The 22153-nt window shown below is 48.2% G+C and overlaps 7 protein-coding genes across 8 annotated transcripts; 3 read left to right on the top strand and 4 right to left on the bottom strand.

The window, feature by feature from the left end:
• Positions 1-1701: 1701 nt before the first annotated feature.
• On the bottom strand, positions 1702-5113 carry LOC9645654 (potassium transporter 11). Its single transcript, XM_002976042.2, has 8 exons — positions 4771-5113; positions 4417-4651; positions 4097-4348; positions 3978-4028; positions 3592-3852; positions 3351-3518; positions 3038-3292; positions 1702-2970 (listed from the first exon to the last, which is right to left on the bottom strand). Exons 1-8 carry the CDS (start codon positions 4900-4902, stop codon positions 2000-2002), a joined length of 2325 nt encoding a protein of 774 aa, XP_002976088.2. The 5' UTR covers positions 4903-5113; the 3' UTR covers positions 1702-1999.
• Positions 5114-6184: 1071 nt separating this feature from the next.
• Positions 6185-8103, top strand: LOC9646186 (stem-specific protein TSJT1). Its single transcript, XM_002975857.2, has 5 exons — positions 6185-6782; positions 6861-7085; positions 7143-7383; positions 7442-7562; positions 7625-8103. The coding sequence occupies exons 2-5, from the start codon at positions 6883-6885 to the stop codon at positions 7813-7815; spliced, it is 756 nt and encodes a 251-aa protein (XP_002975903.1). The 5' UTR covers positions 6185-6782; positions 6861-6882; the 3' UTR covers positions 7816-8103.
• Positions 8104-9238: 1135 nt separating this feature from the next.
• Positions 9239-10941, top strand: LOC112348453 (ethylene-responsive transcription factor CRF4-like). The gene has a single exon (XM_024680952.1). The coding sequence runs from the start codon at positions 9538-9540 to the stop codon at positions 10804-10806; it is 1269 nt and encodes a 422-aa protein (XP_024536720.1). The 5' UTR covers positions 9239-9537; the 3' UTR covers positions 10807-10941.
• An 82-nt stretch (positions 10942-11023) lies between these two features.
• LOC112348454 (putative cyclin-dependent serine/threonine-protein kinase DDB_G0272797/DDB_G0274007) lies at positions 11024-13348 on the bottom strand. The gene is made up of 4 exons (XM_024680953.1): positions 13312-13348; positions 13163-13267; positions 12168-13111; positions 11024-12116 (listed from the first exon to the last, which is right to left on the bottom strand). Exons 2-4 carry the CDS (start codon positions 13210-13212, stop codon positions 12073-12075), a joined length of 1038 nt encoding a protein of 345 aa, XP_024536721.1. The 5' UTR covers positions 13213-13267; positions 13312-13348; the 3' UTR covers positions 11024-12072.
• Positions 13349-13411: 63 nt separating this feature from the next.
• Positions 13412-14652, bottom strand: LOC9645656 (ras-related protein RABH1e). The gene is made up of 6 exons (XM_002976043.2): positions 14304-14652; positions 14181-14251; positions 14036-14124; positions 13864-13975; positions 13720-13810; positions 13412-13663 (listed from the first exon to the last, which is right to left on the bottom strand). Exons 1-6 carry the CDS (start codon positions 14430-14432, stop codon positions 13526-13528), a joined length of 630 nt encoding a protein of 209 aa, XP_002976089.1. The 5' UTR covers positions 14433-14652; the 3' UTR covers positions 13412-13525.
• Positions 14653-16282: 1630 nt separating this feature from the next.
• On the top strand, positions 16283-20127 carry LOC112348455 (AF4/FMR2 family member 4-like). 2 transcript variants are annotated; one of them, XM_024680954.1, is made up of 4 exons: positions 16283-16886; positions 17157-17200; positions 17565-19837; positions 19887-20127. In XM_024680954.1, the coding sequence occupies exon 3, from the start codon at positions 17794-17796 to the stop codon at positions 19645-19647; it is 1854 nt and encodes a 617-aa protein (XP_024536722.1). In that variant the 5' UTR covers positions 16283-16886; positions 17157-17200; positions 17565-17793; the 3' UTR covers positions 19648-19837; positions 19887-20127. The 2 variants fall into 2 exon arrangements, with proteins under 2 accessions (XP_024536722.1, XP_024536723.1); XM_024680955.1 differs by having other exon boundaries at positions 19955-20127.
• LOC9645657 (NADH dehydrogenase [ubiquinone] 1 alpha subcomplex subunit 9, mitochondrial) lies at positions 20117-22139 on the bottom strand. Its single transcript, XM_024680956.1, has 12 exons — positions 21978-22139; positions 21773-21866; positions 21660-21724; positions 21519-21599; positions 21368-21457; positions 21229-21299; positions 21035-21166; positions 20862-20977; positions 20687-20813; positions 20556-20624; positions 20375-20495; positions 20117-20303 (listed from the first exon to the last, which is right to left on the bottom strand). The coding sequence occupies exons 1-12, from the start codon at positions 22102-22104 to the stop codon at positions 20191-20193; spliced, it is 1206 nt and encodes a 401-aa protein (XP_024536724.1). The 5' UTR covers positions 22105-22139; the 3' UTR covers positions 20117-20190.
• Between the last annotated feature and the right edge of the window lie 14 nt (positions 22140-22153).

Genomic DNA, 22153 nt, shown 5'->3' on the forward strand with positions numbered 1-22153 from the left:
TTAGTCAGGTGGTGCTCTAGCATTCTTGTCTAGAGTTAATTCTCTCAAATAATAATCCCATATTTGAGGTTGAGGTATTTTACAAGTTGATATCTCAATTGGGAATATATCAATCTTTAACATGTGTTTATTATTTGTAAATGGATAGTTTGGTGGAATAACTCATTTGGATTTCAAGGGAATAATTATAAAGTATGTGAACTTTCAACAATCAAATTGCTATATCTTCAATATATATATATATATATATATATATATATATATATATATATATATATATATATATATATATATATATATATATATATATATATGTCAGAAAAGTATAGAGTTTCATTTGTGCTTCACCATATAGACTTTTATATGGTCATAATTCTATATTAAATGAGATCAAGTTTACTTTTGTGATTGCTATGCGTTACTAATGCTAAATTCTAAGATCAATATGTAATAAGCATTCTTTCATTGGCTCGAGTTAAGTCTGTTAAATATTTAAGTCATATATAAGTGGGAAAAAAAATAGAGCTAGAACTCTCATCATCATCCATTTGCATAGTCCATAGTGGATAATCTAGTATTGGTTCATTTCCTTGATTTTATGGTACATGATTTATCTAAAGGGCTCCTTCTTTAATGGATTGAATTGTATTAAGTGTTATAGTAAGTTGGATTTCAAATTTATGAGGTTTGGCACAACATTCTAGCCAATCTTTCAAAAATTATATATATGTAACAATTTAACATTTCATACAAAGAGATCATAAATAAGGTGTATTATCTACAAATCCACTAGTGCATCCTATTAATGTTCCTTTTATTTTACTTATGAAAAATATATAAAATAAAACCAATAGATATAGTGGTATAGAAGAAAGTAAAGAATAAATAGAATTAAGAATTTAAAAATTCAAAACTTATCATAAATATTTTATTTTTATATATAAAATTTTATTTAATAAATATTTAATATTAAAAATATAAAGCTAAGAAAAGAAAGTGCTTAAAGTATAAATGGTGAAATATAATGTAGTAAAACAAATCAGTGATATTAAATAATATAGTGTAAAATAATTACATATTTCTTACAAATAAAAATAAAAATTTGATTTAAAATTTAGAATCATTTCACTTGCAACATATAGTAGAATATTGTTCTTAATATGGACAGAATTATATTAAAATGTAACTTTTTAAAAATATTCCATCTTAAAAGAAAAAGAGTAACTCAGAGATTTGAAAGAGTAAATCATTAATTTAATATGTGAGCATATTATGTGCCTTATACATACTAACCCTACAGTCTTAAAAGGAAAAAAAATTTACTATTGTTATAAATTTTTAAATTAATGTTTATGGACAATCTGAAAGTCTTTATATGCTTCTAATTAGGCAAAGTATTTAAAACATGTATTCACCATTGTTGATAGTTACACAATGGAATCACCATACTAATGAAACTGAGCAATTTATGATTGTAAAGATATTATATACACTTCAAGTAACAATAGCAGAGTGGCCAGGAGACATGAGCTATGCTTTTCCCTGCTCCTCCCAATTAAAAAAACTAGCAAGTCATGACTTTAACAATAAGGTTTGCTCTTCAACATTGCAAATGGTTTTGCTAATTACATACATTGACTTTCATTGACTTTCATTGACTTCCAAGCTCTTAGCCCGTGCCCAGAATTTGCTGGGCTAATCTACTTATAAAAGGTTAATTGAATACTTTCAACTGTCACACTTTTGTCGTTTGCCAGAATATATACCCAATTAGTCAGCGCAAATATTTCCACATATCCCCAGGCATATATACTGATTTGCAATATCCGTGCACGGAAGCTAGCACACCAAAGAAGACTTCCTCTCCAGAGGACCACAAGAAAGGTGGCCAAGTAATAGGTGCTTGATTTTATACACGTTGTGTCACGTTCCTTATTTTTTGGAAAAGATCACTCCTTGTTCTTTTTCATGGGGATCTTCATATCTTTTGTTTGTTTCCTTATATAAAGTAGACCATGCCAACCTTGAGGAGCCTCGTATGTGGAATGTTGAGGATGAGAGTGCTCTCCCTAAAGTTTTTCCGGAGGAAGGCATAACCGTAGTCCACCACAAACTTGTTGATAAAGCTCGAGTCCTCGCGAGCTCTCACATCGTTGTCGCCCAACAAGTATACGACCCCAGCTTTCCGGGACTCCTCGAGAAATCCTAGCTCCTCCACCACTCCCCTGCCTGGTATAGCGATCGCGCTCTCCTCTGGAGCTTGCGGTGGCGATAACTGGAGAGAAACCGGATAGATCGCCACACTGCAGCTGTCCGTGTCGGCCTCGCCCAAATCCCTGGCCTCCATTTGCTTCCCATCGTCCTCAATGCTTATAAACTCGGCCAAGCTCTTGAAGAGATCCTCCTCAAACTGGGTGTCGCCCCTGTGACAATCCTTGTAGCCATACCTTGCAATGCAGCGATACATCCGAAACTCCTTGGACCCGACCCTTCTAAACAAGAACCTCTCCTCCGACAAAACGTTGCTCACAGGCAAGTTTTTGATCGTCACGAACATGATCACTGAGTGCATTGCCGGGAGATTCGTAATGTAGTGCGAGAAGATGGAAGGGATTCCTTGTGCAAGCTCCGTGTAGACCAATCCAACTCCACGAACTCGGGAGACTCCCAGGTTTGACCCCAGCCCGGTGATCCAGTCCATGGAGATCTTGTTGTCTAGCTCGTATTTGTAGCGCTTGGAGTTTCCACTGAACCAAATGACCATGACCGTGAGGAAGAGCACTGCGAAGAGGAGTGGAAGCCATCCTCCATCTTTAAACTTGTAGACCACAGCAGAGAAATACGTGAATTCCACACTCCAGTAGACGAGGAGATAGAGTAGAGCTAGAAACAATTGTGTCTTCCATATCAAAACCATGATAATCGTTGTAAAAGTGGTGGTAACAGCCATGTCCATAACCACACATATTCCTGAAAGAAAACAAAGAGAGACAATAGAGATTTAAACGGTGGTGGAAGAAAGAAAGAAAGAACTAACCATATGCGTTTCCAATTGTTGTAGTGTCTCTGAAGGCCGCAGTGATAAGTACACAAGCACACATCAGGAACCAATTCATCTCCGGGATATAAACTTGACCCACGAAGTTTTTCGAGGTGTGAACGACCTTGATCCGTGGGAAGCATCCCAATGCCTCGGCCTGCTTGATGATCTGAAACACCGCCGAGATCATTGCCTGGCTCGCGATGATCGCTGCAAGCACTGCTACTACAAACATTGGCCAGTACAAAGGCTCTGGAACAAATAGGATAAAGTGGTGTCAAGCTCTAGAGATTCGACAGAATAAACTTACTTGGAACTGATTTGTAGAAAGCTCTTCCAACGTCCTCTGGATGCTCCATGAGATAGGCAGCTTGGCCAATGTAAGCAAGGAGAAGTGAAGGATAAACGTAGGTTGTGAAGGCGATTTGGATCGAAGGAACCGTAAAATGGCCCAAGTCCGCAAACATGGCCTCAGTTCCTGGTGTGGAGCAGCAGTGTCACGATTTTAGAAGGCAAAAACCAAAGAAAAAGAAGGAAGAGGTCTCACAAACCTGTGATGCAAAGAACAACTCCTCCCAGCGAGATGAATCCTTCCCGCTTGTTGGTCTTGAAGTAGTCGAAGATGTACTTGGGATTGAAGGCGGCGAGAACTCCATGATCGTGGTGAATTAAGTTGTAGAGGCCGATCATAGCGATCATGGCAAACCAGATCGTGAGTACTGGAGCAAACATGAAGCCGACCTTGTCCGTGCCAAACCGCTGGACGCTAAACAGGCAGATGAGAATGACGATGGAAACCACGACAATCACACCTGATAGTCAACCATGGTTTCTCGTTAGAACACTAGAAACGTAGGCAACGAATAACAAGTTAGAGCACTAGAAACATAAGAAACAAACAACAAATTTAAAGAGAAAAGAGAAGATGAATTCTTACTTTGGCTGAGGTTTGGAACTTGGACTTGGATTCCTTGCACAGCAGAGAGCACTGGAAAGATAAAAATAAAACCAGAATTTTCCAAGTGATCGATGAAAAAGCTGTGAATTTCTTCTTACCAGAGATGGAGGGGGTGAGAGTTCCATCGCCGATAACCATACAAGTTCCAAAGAAGGTGATCATCAGAAGCACGACGTGGACGGCCTTGTGTCCCTCTAGAAAATTCTTGATCCAGATCCCTCGTCGAATCTTTCGCTGGTTCGGCAAGTCGAGCTTGTACGCCGACAAGTTTTTGTCCTCGGGGTGTCTCTTGCCCATCAAATCGACGTTGGCATTTCGACAAATCAACGAGTAGAGCGCAAACGCACCACCTGATCTCCACAACAAAAAGCACAGGAACTTTGAGAAGATCCAAACAAAAACGCAATAGCAAAGCTACCTTCGCCGTTATCATTGGCTCGAAGAACAACGAACACGTATTTGATGAGGGGGCTCAGGGTGAGAGTGTAGATGATGAGCGAGAGCACGCCAAGAACGTTGGTTTTCAAGTGATCCCGCGAGATACCGCCAGGGAAAGTGCTGCTAAACACGTAGAGCGGCGAGGTTCCAATGTCGCCATACACCACACCGATCGTTTGGAATGCCAGGCGGAGGATCACCGCCCTCGTCAAGATCTGGAAACCACATTCCTTGGTCATTTCAAAAGATCGAGATCAAGAAAAGAAGAGGAGAACTCGAGGGGTCGACGTTTCGATCGTTTCAATCGATTGGGGGAGGAGAAAGAAAAAGCTACCTTCCGTCCATGGTTCTCCATGCCCGTGACCTTCCCCGCATCACGCTCCAGCGAATCCATCCGGCCGAGCTTCTTCGACGAGGAGATTCGTGGCGGCGGGCTGTGGCTTGATTCCATGTCGGTGTCTTCCATAGCCGGCGAGAGGAGAAAGAAGAGCTCTCGTGAAAGGGATCACGAGCGAGAGCAGAAAAAGAGGAGAGAAAAAGCTCTCAAATCGATGGAAGAATCATCGTCGAATGGAAGATCAAACAAATAACTCTCCCTCTCTCCCTCTCCCTCTCACCCTCCCTCTCCCAGAGACCAAACCAAGGATGAAACAAAGCTATGGTGGAGAAACGGGAGAGAAGAATGCTCTGCTCTCACATTTATAGGTATTACTATCTCCGCGTAGTTAACGTGTTAACCAATGGTTAACTTGTGCGGGCCAAATTTTCCGCCACACTTTCAACGTATTCTCGTGGCATATTCACATTCGAGACCGCGAGAGAGAGAGGGTGACATGAATTACCCTAAAACTCACCCACTGGGCAGCTTCTCAAGTTGTCGCCCTCGCCCCACGTCTCGGAAATCTCGAGTCCACTCTACAGTCTCGTGCGACAATTTAGTCATCGCACGCCCAGGTTCATCCGAAAATATGCTGCCGCTGCATACAAACAAACCGCGCATTTCTTAAGACTTGTTTTGGTCTATTTTGCAGAAGTCGCTGTCCCTTGCAAATGTAGATCCGTTTCCATCCATCGCATGAGAAGAGAAGTTGGCAGCGTCACATCCAACGCATTTGCATTGCATCACAGCCAACAAACAGCTAACGAGTTTGGACCAGGGCACGGACACCCTTGCGGAACCCTAGAAAGTCCGCCACCTTTCCCACAAGCTTTGCACTGGTGGCGGTGAAGCAAAGATCATGGCTCCCAAACTTTTCCTTTAAAAGCGGCAACGCATTTAGTTTGACATTAATTTTAGGGCACGGCGGTCAACGCCCGTCACCGCCCTTCATCTCGCCCGTCGCGCGACGGGCGGTGGTGGGTAACCGGATTTTCCGTTCTTGCACAGAAAATATCTGTGTAGAGCGGATTCTTGAATGACGTGTTGAGAAGGGAGCGGGCGTGGCACGCATATTCCCGCTAGATTCGTCCTGGGCTGTGGCGCTTTCAGATCGATCGATTCCAGCGCGCGGTTCCAAGCACGAGAAAGAAAGAGCTTCTTCTCCCAGCCCAGAAAGAGAGCGAGTTTCTTTTCTGGCGATGGAGAAAGCGAGCAAGAAACGATGCCTGGATCATCTCCTCCTCCTCCAAGGTGAGAGCAACGATCAGTTCTTAGAAGATGACATCTCCGGGCGATCGTTGGGTGGGCCTCCTCCTCCGATCAAGCGGCGGTGCTCCTCCTCTCTGGAGCTCCATTGCGAGGATCTCCATCTCCTTCTCGCATCCCCGAAGGAGGACGATGATCAGCAGGATCCCAACTGGGCGATCTTGCGCAACGACGACTCCGACTCCTCCAGTGATCAGAGCAAGCAGAGCAGCGATCTGGGCGAGGGGCTCGGGATCGCGATCCAAGAGCCGCTGTCGCCATTTCTCGGCGAGGCGCAAGGAGCGGCAGGAGATTGCTACTGGCCGCAGTGTGATCTGGATCAAGCGTCCAAGGGGGCGATCGAGGACCAGGAGTGGATGAAGAGGGCAGTGGCGTCGATCGAGCCCTGCGCTTCTTCCTTTATCGATTGCTGCGTAGAGTTCTTTCTAGATTAAAGTGCTTCTAGGGCTCTCCGTTTTCTTTGCATTTCAAAACTGTGCACGACGTGTCACCCACGGTAAGTGCTGACGTGGTGATGACTTGGCGGTGACGCGGCGGGCGGATAGGTTTGAATTTGGATTAAATCCACGCCCTCCACGTCACCGCCTGGCACGATTTTGTAAGCTCCTTCCAGGGGGCCAAGAACTAGTATATAGCGCCGCTCCAGCCCTAGCTCATTGCAAGGTAGCTCGATTGATCGCTTTACCTACTTTTCGATCCAGGTGAGTTTCCTGCCATTCTTGCTCGGAATGTTAGCGCGATCGCGCATCGGCTCAGAGATTTCGTGTTTCTTGCGCTAGGTTTCGGGGATTCTTCGCAAGAATGCTGGGCGTCTTTCACAAATCGGTCGCGGCGGGACCAGTGGAGCTCTCGGCCCCGGGAAGCGTGGATGATGATCGCCGGAAGAGCGGCGCCCAGATTTTGCAGTCATTCACCTCGGCGATCCCACAGGCGGCATCGGTGCAGCTGGATGGGCTTAGCGCAATGGCTTATTCTCACGAAAAGCAAGCTCTTCTCAAGCCACGGTAGGAATGGAACTTTGGAAACTTTTTTTTTCACGTTGTGGTCCTTGTTCTTGGCAGAGCTTTCGCAGTTCTGGATGATATCTTTTGCATCTTCGTCGGTGTTCTGGAAAATCTTCCAGCGCTCAGGCAGCTCTACGGCCTCACGAAGAATGTGTGTGAGGTGACGCTGGTGATTGAAATGTACAAGGCCCTGCGAGATCGGGCTCCATATCCTGCGCATCAAGTTGTCAAGGATCTCTCTGGCCAGTTTGCATTCGTTCTCTTCGACAATGCGACCAAAACGCTGCTTGTGGCAAACGTAAGAACTCCTCCCTGTCCTGGGCGCGTTTATTTGCTAACGTTGAAGCTACACTCAGGATGACAAGGGCAAGGTTCCATTTTTCTGGGGCATTGCTGCCGACGAATCACTTGCATTCTCGGATAATGCAGATCTCTTGAGGAATGGTTGCGGCAAATCGTTTGCTCCATTCCCGGCTGGTAAGTTCTTCGAAAGTTTTTGTGAATCCGATCGAATATTTCTCTTTTTCTCTCTCTTCTAGGATGTTTCTTCACAACTGGAGGTGGCTTGCGAAGCTTCGAGCACCCTTTAAACGCTCTGAAACCGGTGCCACGAGTGGACAGCCAGGGACAGATGTGTGGCTCCACTTTCAAAGTGGACGAGTCACGCAAAGATCAACCGCGAAGTCTTCCTCGGGTCGGGAGCGACGCCTCGTGGGGAGCCGCCTGCTGACAAGGTGTTTCAAGTTAAGACCATCTCCTTTTTCTTCTTTTCTCCCCGTGAACAGAATCACAGATTGCCGTGGGACATCACAAGTTCTTCGTGCTTGTCTGCAAAGATCAGGACACAAGCTTAGAACTCCCAGTTTTGACTTGGTTGGCTCTTTTTTTTCCTAGTCAATTCTGTCACAATTCCAGTGCTGGCTTCTTCTAGGCAATGCAGCGAGAAAAAATCTCCCTTTTTTCTTGCACTGCTCGGGAGATCACACCACACACGTACACGAATCGAGCGATTTCTTTCTTTTGTGCGCCTTTTAGCGTAGCTAGAATGGGTCCATATAAAAATCGGCGAATCCATTAACACGTTGCGGCCCACTAGCTCCTTCATTGAATTAGAGACGTATACGCAACTCCTTTCCCTAAAATTTGGATGTTTTGCCCTAAACTTTGCATTACTACGCGGCGGCGCGCGATTGGGTCCCACTCCCCACCGGCCGGCAAAGAAACCGGGCGGCGGCTCGCGATTGGCTGCCCAGATTTTGCCGCTTGACACGTGGCACCACGATACCGCCGGCCAAGTCGTTTTTATCTTTGTCCGGGCCCTGTCTTATTTCGGCCATGCATGGTCATGATGAGTCATGCCCAGGCATGGCATTTTGTCATTGGGTCCTTCCCACTCGGCGACAAAAGAGAGAATCCAGCGGCCGCTAGATACCCTATCTTGGACGGGATCGAACCCGATACCCTTTCTTGGTGAGAGTTCTTTTGTTTCCACACAGCAGCATTGTCGTTCTTGGGAGATCCTTTGTGGTTTGGGAGGATTATTCCAACGAGATGCGCACGGACCATCGTCAAACGCAAAGAATGGAGACTTTAGGTAGTCTAAGTACTCTTGATCTAGTACATATTGACCTTGTCTACGACTGATTGATTGATCCGACCAGCGCATATATCCAGTCCAAATTTCAGACTTGCCGCTCAAGCAAACCCTAGTGCTTTGGAAGCCACCAAATCACTAAAGAATTTTTTTCAATCGATTACTCCACCGCCACCCACTAGCAAACCAGCAACATCGTTTTTTTAGGTCACGGACGCCAGGCAGAGATTCCAATGCGCCGCATTTCCGCGGTAAATTAAAACCGCCCAAATTTCCCAAGCTTTAGGCCCGAAAGACACGCCGACGTGGCAGGCGCGCTAGCGGTGTGTTACACGTGGCAGTAGCTGGACCGGTGGATTTAGCGGGACCGACCCCGCTGTACACCGCCACATCAAATTTGGGTGCGCCTGATCGACAAGACAGCTCGAAACGGGCGACACGTGTCAGGGGTTCCGCCGTTGGATGCGGCGGATCGGACCGCTGGCGCCCGCCAGCCATCTTTAACATTGTGATGTCTCAGTATATACACACGCGAGGGAAATTCCGGGGCCTCGTGATTGGAAGGAAGAAAGAGAGGGAGAGAAGGCGCGATCGAGGCGACGATCGATCGCGAGAGTGAGAAGGCCGCATTAGATCGTAGCGAGATCAATCGTTAGCGAAGAAGGTGATCTTACCGCGAGGCCGGATCTAGGATTGCGTGTTCTTCACTCCTTTCTTTTGCTTTCTTTGCCTTGATTCTTCGCGAGATTTCGAGAGCGATGCATGGCCTTCTTGCTTCCCTGGCCCTGCATTGATCGATCCACCACTGGAGGGAGATTTATTTGCATGTCGTAGCGCAGATTTCTGGAAGATCTTCCCATGCCGGGTCCCAAGATGAAGCAGCCGGAGCGTGAATCGATCAAGAACGTGTGCCCGAGGCGAGTTCGCGTTGTGTGCTGCGATCCCGATGCCACAGACTCCTCGTCGGGCGAGGAGGATCACCAAGAACAGGGAAAGAAGGCGATGCCTGGATGTGGCAGAGCACGGGTAGACGGCGATCTTGTCGCCGCGACGACGACGATGATCTCCTCGGATAGCGAGGAGGAGAGGGATCTGGCCGTGGTTCCCAGCTACATTAGCGTCTTTCGAGCGCACGCCATGGCCGATCTCGAGGAGAAGACGCGATATTTCGTGCGGCCGGTGCCCAAGATCGAGCCGGATGCCACCACGGACACCGAGGAGCAGGGATATTTCGCGAAGCCGGCGCCAGCGCCAGCGAAGATCGCGAAGAAATCCGTGAGGAGTAGCAGCAGCAAGAAGCGGAAGATCGTGGAGAGGGACGATGGCCCGCGGCCAAAGTACCGGGGCGTGAGGCAGAGGCCGTGGGGGAAATGGGCGGCGGAGATTCGCGATTTCTCGCGGGGGATTCGAGTGTGGCTGGGGACTTTCGACACTGCCGAGGCGGCGGCGGAGGCCTACGATCGCGCGGCGCGGCGGATGAAAGGGCCGAGCGCGCAGACCAATTTTGGGCTGGATGGGAGGAGGATCGTGGAGCCGGGCAAGGTAGAGGAGCTCAAGCTCCGGCTCAAGGCAGCGGCGGAGCGCCCGGCGGCGGCGATGGAGCTGGTGTGCCGCACGAATCGGCAGGAGATCGATGGCATCGACGCGATAGCGATCGAGCCAGCGATCGAGGAGCCAAACAGGAGATTCGTGGAGGAGGAGAGAGATTCGTGCTCGAGCATGGGTGGCAGCGCAATGACGAGGGTCGAGGCGATCAAGAAGGAAGTAACTGATGAGGACGAGGAGGAAGATCTCTCCTCCTCGAGCTGGGATTTGTTTAGCAGCAGATCCCCGGTCTCGGTTCTTGCGAGCTCCGACCCTTTTGGAGGAGCTTTCTTTTCCGAGTCGATCGAGGAGCTCCAGGGGAGCGATTTGAGCGAGCTGGCGATGGGGCTGGAGCGTCAGCAAGGAGGCTTGGATGATTTTCCAAGCATTTTTGATGGATCGTCGTTCCGGCTGGACGATCCTCCGGTGGTGGGCGACATGGATGTGAATCTGGGAGAGCTGGGCGATGAGCTAGACGCGGGCTTTGTCCCGGATTCCTTCGTGGCGATGTTACTCGAAGAGCCTTCGTCTTCCACTACTTGATAGATTTTTTTTTTCTTTTCTGTGAATAAGTAGCGAAATTTATTATAGCTTTGATTGATAGCTCCTGGTCCGGATTTTGTGAGAGAAGTTGTAAATAGATTGATTGGAAAAAACAAGCAAAAACGTTTTTAATCTGAGAATGAGACTCAAACCAAAGATCAAGAGTTTCGATCGTATAAAAAGAAAATAGATTGATTGTAATCTGAGAATGCAAAGATCAAGAAATTTGATAAGATAGAACGTTTCGTTTCGCCTCCCGCCATGGACGCTTTAAAGAGCTTATAAGATTTCCTTTGAGAACCAAGAAGCAAACCAAAAAATGGTGTTTGTTCTCCTTCTCGTGGCTTCTTCCCTGCTCTTCCACGCACAGCGCTCGTCCCCCTCTCGCCTCGATCTGGCCCTCAAGCTCGATGGTCTCCGGCGCGTCGATGGATCCAACTCACGCGCCACCATCCATGATCTGGGCGATGATCTCGGGGCGATCGAGGATCCCAATCCCGGCGATGGCTATAGCTGCAACTTCGAGATGTTCGAGGCGATGGGAGTTTGCAACACCCTCGACTACAAGTCGTGCTGTACGTCCGTCAAGACGGCGCTCTACGGAGGCTGCCTGTGCACCACCGTCTTCCAGGACTACATCCGCTACTGCATCCAAGTCACCCGCGAGCTCAACGAGTACCTGGACGAGAACTGCGTCCCCGACCAGAGTAAGATCGACCAGGTCCTGTGCTACCACAATCTCACGTATCACGAACGCCATGACCCCGGCGGTAAGTTCTTCCTGCTTTTGGCATGGTTTTCCCTGCTTTCCTGCGGCTGACTTTGGCTTCTCTGCAGTGTTTTCTATCTGTCCGCTCGTTTCTCTGACCCCGTCTTCGTCCCCGGACCCCGACGACCGCGTCTCGCCCTGGCAGTGGTTCTGGAACACCTCTGGAACGCTTCCGCCACCACCACCAGATGGGAGTTCGTCTTCTCCTCCGAGTGGGAATCCTCCTCCTGGCGATGAAGGTGGACACGGTCAAGTGACGGGCCAGACTTCTGGGGGATCTGAGCTGTCCGATACTGGGAGTCCACCAGCAACAGCGTCGAGCTCGTTGTCATTGGCTCCAGCAGCACAAGTTCTCCTTTTGGTGATGTGTGTCGTGGCTTTGTAGGCCACCTAGAGTTATAGCCCCTGTGACTGAGATTCCAGTTTTAACGAGGCTTGATTCGTACGAAGCTGTCCAGCTGACCAGAAAGCTGCTCTACTTGCCCGCTCTTTGCTGATTAACCGCTTACGTGAACACTCGACGCACAGGTGCATAGGCACACTGTAACAGAGAAGTTAGAACGAAGGAAGTTTCACGCAAAAAGACTCTCACCAAAGGACTGTACGAGTCCGACGCCTTGAGTCTTCTTCTCCGCGGCAGTGGCGTTGCCAGCTTCGTCCATCTGAGCGTCCACGACATGCCGCATTTGGCCCAGCTTCTTCTGCGCTAGATTTGAAGCCGTGTCGAGTGACTTCTCTCCAGCAGACCCCTGTCCAAACACAGACTTGACAGTCCCCAAAACACCGCCACCATGCTGTTCTTGCTGTTGCTGCGGTTGCTCCTGCTGCTGTTCTCCCTGTTGATTATCTTGCGTCCCTTTGTTCTTCTCCTTCCCTGCCAACTTGGCGCCAACCTTGAAATAACCCAGCGGACTCTTTTTTCTCTTTTGAGGCTGGTGAGGAGGATGGGGTTGATGCCCGTGAGCTGCCCTGTGCTCGTTTAATAGGTGCTGCTTAGGATGGTGGCTCGATCCTTCTGCCTCGTCGGACCAGTCCTCCTCTTCCATTTCACTGAAATCACTAAAGTCTGGAATATGATGCTGCTGATTTTTCTCGTTTACATCCGAGTGCTCTTGTTGTCTAGAATTCGAGTGCTCTTGCTGATGTCTTTCAGACTCCCCTGCGCCACCATGGTGGATCTTCTCAGCAACCTTGTGAGCTGCGTCGTGAAATGCCTTTTCGTCCTTGGCCAGCCTCTTCACTCCTTCCAACACATCCTTGCTTTCCTGCTGGACCACCTTGCTAACCGTGTGCTTGGCCTGATCTAGCATTTCTTTAGCTTCCTCCTGTACCGCGGGCTTCTTTCCCTCCAACTTTTCCGTCTTTTCCTTGGCGGTTGAGAAATACGGAGCTAGCTTCCCCTGTCCTTTGCCAACAATCTCACCAGCTTGTTGCTTTAAATCATTGGCCTTGTCTCTCACAGACTTCCCTTTGTTCTGACCATCGTCCTTGACAGCGTTTTTCACATCGTCGGTAGTCTTCTTGACCTGCTCAGCCCTGCAACGAGTCAAAAGCTTAGAAAACGAGCGGGGGAAGGAGACAGCTTACGGTTTTTCTTTCTCATATTCACCGTATTCATCATCGTCGCTCGGAGCCATGAGCTCCTCAGGACAGTCTTGAAAGTGATCAATTGTGATCCCGCTTGGACGGATCCTAGACGAAAATCAGAAGCTTCCACCAAGTGCTCACTCACTCACCTAGAAGCGGATTCTCCGCGGATGCGCGCTTCGGTAGTTTTTAAAAAACAAAAGCGGAATATACCTGCAGCGTCAGTTAAAGGAAGAAAAAAAACAAGTGTTAATAGAAAGGAGCATCTATATAAGAGAGGAAGAGAGGAACATTATTATCCACATCGCCAAAAAAGATAACCTTCTTCGTACGTAAAGTCGTGTCGATCGAAGATTGCTAAGCTTAACAAGCGCAGCCACCAGCCTTGGTCTCGCTGGGAGGGGGATTTGTCTTCAAGCTGACGTCCACTAGATCTTCTTGCTTAGCGGACGAGAGCGCTTCCATTCCCGGTAACGCCGCAGCGATTTTCCTGAAGAGAGCCTGCTCGAAAGATTCTCTCAAGTAAGAGGACAGGAAAGAAACTTTAAAAACTATACCTTGATGTTGAATCCGGCCTTGGCACTGGTTTCAATGTACATGACTCCGAATTCTCTCGCTTTCGCATCGCCCTCCTCGATCGATACTTGCCTGCTCCAACCAAGTACAGTCAGTGATGGACGTAAACCATCCCTTGCACACACCTTTTATCAACCAAATCCGTCTTGTTCCCGACGAGAACGATGATGACATCGCTACCCCGCTCCGTGCGGACTTCTTCCACCCATCTGGCCGTGTTTAGAAACGACTGGCGATCTGGAACCGAAGTTTTACTCCCTCAGTATGATCGAGAAACGCAAAGAAGCAAGAACTTACTCGCTACATCGTACACGACGACTGCCACGGACGAATCCCGTATGTAGCTGGGAATCAAACTCCGGAAGCGCTCCTGGCCAGCAGTATCCCTGGACGTAAAAATAGACTCGTAAAAAACCATCCTTTGAAGCTAGAACCAGCATACCAGAGCTGCAAGCGGACTGTGCGATCTTCCAGATACATGGTCTTGGATAAGAAATCGATCCCAATCGTAGCCTTGAAAAATTCCAATTTGCCAAAGTGAGAGAAGAAACTCGTAATCTCATACCTGGTATGTGTTGTCAAACTTATCATACATGAATCGCGTGATGATGCTCGTCTTCCCCACAGACTGATCGCCGAGAAAGACGAGCTTGTACTTCGCAAGCGGGGACACCGTCGCGGTCGGCACTCCCATCCTCGCTCGAGAATCCCTTCCCCTAGAAACCTTTCCCTAAGACCTCGCGCTTGCCGTAAAACCTATCCCCGAAAAGCTCCGATCGCGCGAGTCAAGAACGGCGGCATTCCACATCCGAGAAGGAGCTCGGGGCGGATCTACGCGGGGATCATCGCGAATTTGCGAGCTGGATCTCAGATCCAACGCTCCCCTCCCCGTCACAAACCCTAGCCAGCGCGTCAATCGAAAACGCGGAATATACCGTTAACCACGTGGACAAAATATTATCGAAAGTCTTGCAATGCTTTCGCGCGAATCTCTTGCGGTCCCTTTAGGTTCATCTATAGGTAGCGATTTTTCTATCACTTCCATCGCTTTTTTCCTCGTTGGTTTCACCTGGGTTGGAAAATTTTTGCTTTCGTGCGAGTAGAAGAAAGAAAACTCTTTTTTTGGTTCGTGGGCATTATCTAAGGAGAAGATCATAGAGAATTGTAACCTCGTAGTTTCCAGGGAGGCCATTTTTTCATGACCCCATAATGGATGGATGGATTTTTGAGTGGGATTGCATAGTCACTCTCCATGGGACGATAGAGACGGCGTAATCACTTCCATCCATTCCTCGTGATCCAATGGTCTGGGACGCGAACGCGCCATCTGCCCTTCTTGTGACAAAGACGAGCAAAATAACTTCTTATTATAATTAATAACTATTATTTTTATCTTTTAGATGGATTACAATTACTAGTAGAAGATTCTTTAGCTTTTTCGTGAACATACTTTCAAGGCTTGACTTGATCAAAAGAAGTGGACGCTGGAGCTCCAGGTCGGTGCTCACGAAGTACATGATCCAATCAACTGAGGATAAGCTCGAGCTAGGAGTTCCGTGATGAATAATTTCCCCAATGATGAACCGCCACCCAAAACAAAAGTAGTGATGGATCGATCGATCAAGATTTGCTCCACTCTATACAGCAAATTAAGGCTTAGATCGCTCCACGAGAAATCTTTCTACGCGTTCCTTCTAATGTGGGTCAAAATAGCGCGGAAAAATAGGTCATACGGACACACGCATGGACCTTCATTGGAACTTGGAGCCTCTTCTCAATGTGGAGAAGGGAATCTCGAAAGGACATAATATACCTTCCTCAGGGAGGCAGAGATTGCGAGATTTTTTCTTTCTAGTGCGCCACGTCAGCGACGTTGACTGGTTCAGAGTTTTCAAACGTGGCGCCAAAATTCTCTCCGTAAGCCCTAAGGCTGCTTTTTAGGGTTCTTCAATCTTGGAGCTCGACAGCGACGCGCGATTGCAACAATGGAGCTGCTGTTGCTGCCGCAAGAAAGCGGAATGGTCGGCGTGGGGCTCTGCGAGGAGGTAGGCTGGAATTTTTTGGTTCTTTTTAGTCTTTGGAGTCGGTTTCATCCGATAGCGCACTGCATTTTCTCTTTTGTTCTCTTGCTGTTAGCGCGGAAATCCGCGCTTAGCGATGGGTGTTTTGCATGGCCTCGTGCCTGGAAATTCGTGCAAAGTCCTTGCGCTTTATTCTTCACTGTATGCTTTTCCTTCCTCTGATTTCTTCCAGAGGTGGATCTTTCGCTAAGTTTCTACTGAACTTGCGATTTATCGACAATGCTGTCTTTTTTGCGTTTCTTCGTGGTTTCGATCGAAGTCGATGGATTTCTGTGCTTAAGCTGATGTTTTCGTTTTAAGTGATCATCCATTTACGTTTTTCTCGCTCTTGCTTTTGTTAGTTCTTCCCATTATTGTCAAGCTTAAGAGTCGAATGTCAAGTTCTTCTCACTCACGCATTTACCTTTTTGCCTCTTTTGCTTTGTTGGTGTTTTTTTCTTTCATTTTTCCCTTGCAAAATAGGCTTCCAGCGTTCGCTTTCACTGGCCTTGTTCTTTGGCGAGTGAGTGCAGTAGTGTGCAGACCTTGCCCAGCAGCACTATCGTCGAACTAGTCTTAGTGATGACACTGTCTGCGGCTGGAATAATGCTGCAACTGGCCTCTGCAAGTGGCTAGATGTGTCTTGTTGCTGCAGCTCCCATTTATATTCGAGTCTCATATATGTCCGTGAATTTCCTCCTCCAAATTCCTCGTTTCCAGTGATTTTCTCTTCTCGATAAGTCTTTTTTCTCCTTTTTTTTTCTTTTTTTCCCGTGCTTGGCACTGCTGCTGCTGTTCCTGGTTGCATGCCTTCTCAGATTTGTGATGATGATGATGCTAGCGCCGCTCTGAACTGAAGTCCAGAAGCTCGTCCAGCGTCCTTGACAGCACTAACAGCATTAACAGTTGTTCAGCTTGCGCAGGCACAGGCACGTCCGTCCGTCCGGTTGAGTGTGAGTTGTGAGGAGCAAACGACCAATTGCAACGGAGAGAAGGGGTCCCCTCCTCTCCTGGTAGCTGTAGCCTGGTGTGCGGGCAAACGGCGAAACTTGCGCTGCGCGCGATCTGGAGGCTATTGTGATATCATTGTAAGTATATAGATTTTGGACCGAACTTGGTTTCTTGGATACTCCCTCTTCCGGATTTTTCTCTTTCTCCCTCTCATTCTCTACTCGTTTCTGTGTCTGTTCCTTCTTCTTCTTGCTTTCCTTTGTGCTCCAGGAGTCTTTGCAATTCACTGTCTGCGTTTCTCGCCTTCGTGCTTCCTGTGTTCGTGTTCTTTCTTCGTGTTCTTTCTTCTGTTTCTTTCCTTGGCGAGAACTAAATGGCTAATTCGCTTCGGTGTGTGGTGTGTGCAGGTGGTTTTAGTTGTGAAGCAAGACGTAAGCCAGGGAGTGATAAGGTAACAATTTTTGGTTGCTGAAGAACACTTGTGGATAAGGTCGCTGCAAATGCATTCTTTCTGCTTCTTCTTTTCTCTCTTTCTCGCTGCTCTAGTCTTTCTTTTGCTGTCTCTCGCTGAACTATAAGGCTTTTCCAGATCTGTAGTCTCCACTCTAGAGTAATTCGAGTTTCTGTACAAGAGATTCTCAAGTCGGAGCTGAAATGAATGCTAGCTAGTATAGTTCGTTTTCTTGTAGATGCAAGCATGGGAATCTTTAATGGTGTCTTGCGTTTTCAAACAGTCTTCCTAGCTAGGCGTACAATTCAGAAGGTTTTGGAAGCTCCTCTATGACTGAGATTGTTGGTCTCTTTCTCTTTTGCAGATTATCAGTCCAAGGCCTACTGCTATGCTGTTGGAGTTGGACTTACGGAGTCCGAGGATGATTTTCTCGGGTAAAGGGAGGGGAAACAGATCTGTCAGGGATGAACTTACTTCCGTGGGGCACAGGAAGTGAAGTGGTGAGAGGAAACTCCGCTGGGCAGCAGTAATTTCTCAACAAGGCAGCAGGTCCCGGAAGAACTTGTCAACGCTCGCTGATATGCTGTAGCAGAATGATATCACTGATCACATTTGTGGAGCTGAGAAGTATGGAAGGCCACAAGCGACCCCGCAACGGTACCAGTGGCCCAAATTTCGTGGATGATGAAGAGCGTGGTCGAAGCAGCAACAGCAATAATACGCTAGTGGGAATCCGCTCTGAGATTCTCAAGGAAGAAGGTGGAGTTCCAGGTGATTATTGCTACGCAGATGTTCCAGAAGTGGATGGAATCCGCCTCAAGCAGCAGCAGCAGCAGCAGCAGCAGCAGCAACAACAAGAACATGACAGCAGTAAAAGTTTTCCAGACTATGGACACATGCTCGGACCGGTTTCTACGATGAGCAGCGAGTATAGAAGGATGGGCCAATGGAACAGTGAGTCGCTTTCTTCTGACTACCCGGACAAGTATAAACGACTTGGGGGCGGTGTTCCAGAGGCCGGGCTGGACGAAAGAAGAGTTCGTAGCAGGCCCGAAGCTTCAGTCCTGTCAAATCTTCTGGGGCGGCGCGACGATCAAACCGAGCTCCACATGAACATATCTGCTCGGACTTTGAGGCCCTCGGGAGGTAAGGATCGGCACAGCAAGGTCTTCACGGCCAAAGGGCCGAGGGACCGGAGAGTTCGGCTGTCCGTTTCCACAGCCATCCAGTTTTACGACGTCCAGGACAGGCTCGGCTACGACCAACCAAGCAAGGCCGTGGAATGGTTGATGAAAAAGGCCAAGAATGCCATCGACGAGCTGTCGCAGATACCACTCCCCGGAATCGACAGGCTCACGCTTCCGAGCTCGTCTTACAACACCGCTCTCGGGTTCGGATACTCCGGGTCGGGGGCACTCTCGGCTTCTAACGAAAGTGGTGGTGGCCACTTCTCGTTAGAGAGAGGAGGAGCATCGTTTAGCTCAGGCTCGGACATGCAACTTAAGGGAGTTATACAGCAGGCGAGCCTTGTTAGCGATCAGGAGCTGGAGAACCAGAGCCCCGAGCTCAAGGTGTGCTCGAGCTCCGCCCGCGACCATCAAGCGGTTGACGAGAGCGACGCATTTCCGAGACAGAGACCTGGTGAGGACCTTGGAGCAGACATAACCATGTCAGTTGGAGAAGGTAGCTCAACAAGAACAGGCCGGGAAGTTGGAGCTCATGCGAGTATAGCTCCTTTCAATTCTGGTCATATCTCTGCACACACCGCCATGCCGGCCACAAGTTGCCAGTTGCAGCAGCAGCAGCGAGACTGGAAGAACTTTCTGCATCCGGGCAGCTATAGTCTGTACGAAGATCCGTGCTCAAGTTTGGCTCACACTGATCATCGGCATCATCATCATCACCATCACGAGCAGCAACAGCAGCATCACCAGCACAGACTGGAACTATTTCAAACTCCGGTCGGGCCAGCCGTGCAGTACCAGCAGCAGCAGCAGCAGCAGCAGCAGCACAATCACCAGCAGACGTCGCTAATCACGGTCCAGCAGACTTACTTGCAGCAACAGGAGTTTCTCCACAACTCGAGCTTGCTCCCGTTCGTCACTACCGCCAGCGCTCAGGGAAACTCAACAGGATCAAACGCAAAGCCAGCTCTGGATCAATTCCATTCTTTGAAGATAGCCTCTCCAGCAGCGATAAGTCCAACAGAGAAGCCCGGAAGCGTGCCCTCTACAGCACTGAGATTTCCCAGCAGCTTTCTCGCCTCACCATTAGTTTCGTCGTCTTCGTCACCAAATCCCGAGCTCTTTGTTTCTCCAAAGCTCCAGCAGCAGCAGCAGCAGCAGGAACCACATCCATCGCTGCAGTTTGATTCGTCGCAAGCGTTCCCAGCGAAATTCCAAGGCCTGGAAGAACAGCTTCGAAGAGGGAGCAAGAGAAGAGACTAAACGTCCGTGTATATGATTATCTTAAAGAATAAATTGCTATTAGCAAATTTAGGGCTCCTGTGTGTCTTGCCAAGGGGAAAGGGAAAATGCGGAAGGATCTGAAGGAGCAGCTGCGAGATTATCAGCTCCAATCTGCCAATCGCTGGGCATCCATCTCATTTTTCTCTTCCACATCTAACATTTCTTCCAGGTGAGGCTCCCCATTTTGATTGAGTGATAAAATCTCCAACTATTAACAGCCCTGGGAAGCTACCACTCAAAGTTTTCCTCTTCTTGTGCTGTAAATTTCTTGTGTTGTGTGTTGTAGCTCTGTGCTGTGGGTATGTGAGAATCTCTGGAGCTTTTGGAGGTCTGGGCATTTTATTTCTACTCCTGTTCTTCACACACTCTCCTGGCAAAAGAAAAACTACAAGGATGCTTCCTCTGTAAATTTTGGAACAGTCGGCAAAAATGATAGTAAAATCAGATGTTCATGACAAAGTTTTTTATTTTACAAAAAAAATGTTTTTTCCGGGACAAAATTTACCTTTTGCTGGTGATTTTTCACAAACGGAATTGTCCCATGTGTGGACCACCCTCTCTGTAGTAGAAGAGGTACTCGGTCGCCAGGCCTCCAAGAGGTCTGGGTTTGATCCCCAGCTCTTCGAACGTTAGAGCTAGCACAGAACAATCAAAAAAGGAAAAAAACTTAGTTCCTCGGAGTGAGATTCACTCGTTCTAGCGTTACCGTCGGGAGAGACGACTTGATCCACTTTGAGAGAATCGATGTAGTGACGGTAGCACGGCCATAGCTGTGGGAGTGGCACGGGTACTCTCTTGAAGAAGAACTCTCGGACGCGGGACACGGCCTGGATGGAGAAACCACGAGTTACAAAGAAGAAGAAGAAGACGATGCTTCGTCTCTGTACCTCGGCTAGCGGCAATGGAATGTTGATTATCCGCGGTTTCTCGCGAAGAACTTCAAACATCCACAGAAGCTGGAAAGGATTGCAGTTTTTTTAGAGCTGGTGATTGTAGAATAGGAGGAGGTCGAACTTACGAGCTCGTGAATCGTGTAAACATCCGGTCCCCCGAGTTCATAGACTTTCCCGACGTGAATACCTTCTTTTTCTTTCACTGCGGCTAGAAAAGCAGCTGCGACGTCAAGGACACAAACCGGTTGAACCCTGCGACAAAAGTTTTAGAGCAAGCTTCGGCGCACGACGTTTGGTTACCTTGTTTTGCCATCGAAAAACATTGGAACATTGGGCCAGAACTTTGCCTTCGTGGCAAATCTGTTAAGGAACTTGTCGTGGTAGCCGAACATACTCGCGGGTCGCATAATAGTAGCCTGAAGGTTTACAACAGACAAACTCTAAAACCCTGAAAAGGAAACAGTTTGGCAAACCTCAGGAAATTCCTGTCTGACTGCTTCTTCTCCCAGGGCCTTTGTTCTATGCTGTTTGGAAGGAGAGTTCTCGTCCGCACCGACGCACGACGTATGGATATATCGCACGATCCCACCGTGCTCTTTCGATATCTGTGAAAGCAAGCTCTCTTGACAACTCATTCAAGACACGAAGAAACAGCACTGTGAAATACCCGAGCAATACGTTGTGCAATATCAATGTTGACCTCCTCGAAACCGTAGTTACGAGTTTCGTATTCTCTTCCTGTCGATATAGCGAATAAATAACTTCCTGTCAAGTTCTAGATATCGAATGTAAAAGGAAGCACTGACCAATCAAGTTGATGACAACGTTGGATTTCGCAATGGCAGCGCGTATGGCATCTTCATCCCGGATATTACACACAAACGGCACGATCTGACCTTCAAGTTAAAGGCATAAACTCGAAATGCAAAAGCTTGAGAGCAAACGAGATTACCTGACCGAGATCACCCATCACTTTTAGATGTCGAGGCTTATCCTCCAGCCCCCTGTATGGTATCATACACTGTGCTCCAATCTTTGCTAGAGACAGAGTAAAAAACCATCTAGACCGAATGATAGAAAGAAACGCCAGTAGCATACCGAGGTTGTTCACCACTGCCCGTCCCAGCATTCCAGTCGATCCAAAGATGGTCACGATGAATCCCCTGCGAGCGAAACCGTAAAGACTTTGCTGGATGATCGATAGAACTTACGTAGCTGCCGAGAGACCCCCGGCGGTCTTGACAACCAGCGGAGTTCCTCCCCTCGTCGCCAGGTTGAAAGCGTGGCGCACTCCTGGACTGGATTCTACAAGCGAAACACTAGTCTTAGAACAAGCTCCAGCTTTAAGACTTGGAACTAGTTCCTAGAATCTACATTCCGCGACTAGATGGAAAACAAAGGGAGAGTATCACTCACCGCGCTGATCTAAGTAGGGATCGAGCACTCCACGCGATGCTGGAAGGCCTCGGACGAGGAAATCCAGCGCCTGCGCTTGACAGGCGCTTGCTCCCCGCCGTAGCGCCCTCACGGACGAAGACGCCATAGCTCAAAGCTACCTAGGGTTCTTCCCAAATATTATAAAGGGGAAAAGC

This window comes from Selaginella moellendorffii, unplaced genomic scaffold, assembly GCF_000143415.4.
Source record: "Selaginella moellendorffii unplaced genomic scaffold, v1.0 SELMOscaffold_29, whole genome shotgun sequence".
Classification (NCBI taxonomy): Eukaryota; Viridiplantae; Streptophyta; class Lycopodiopsida; order Selaginellales; family Selaginellaceae; genus Selaginella; species Selaginella moellendorffii.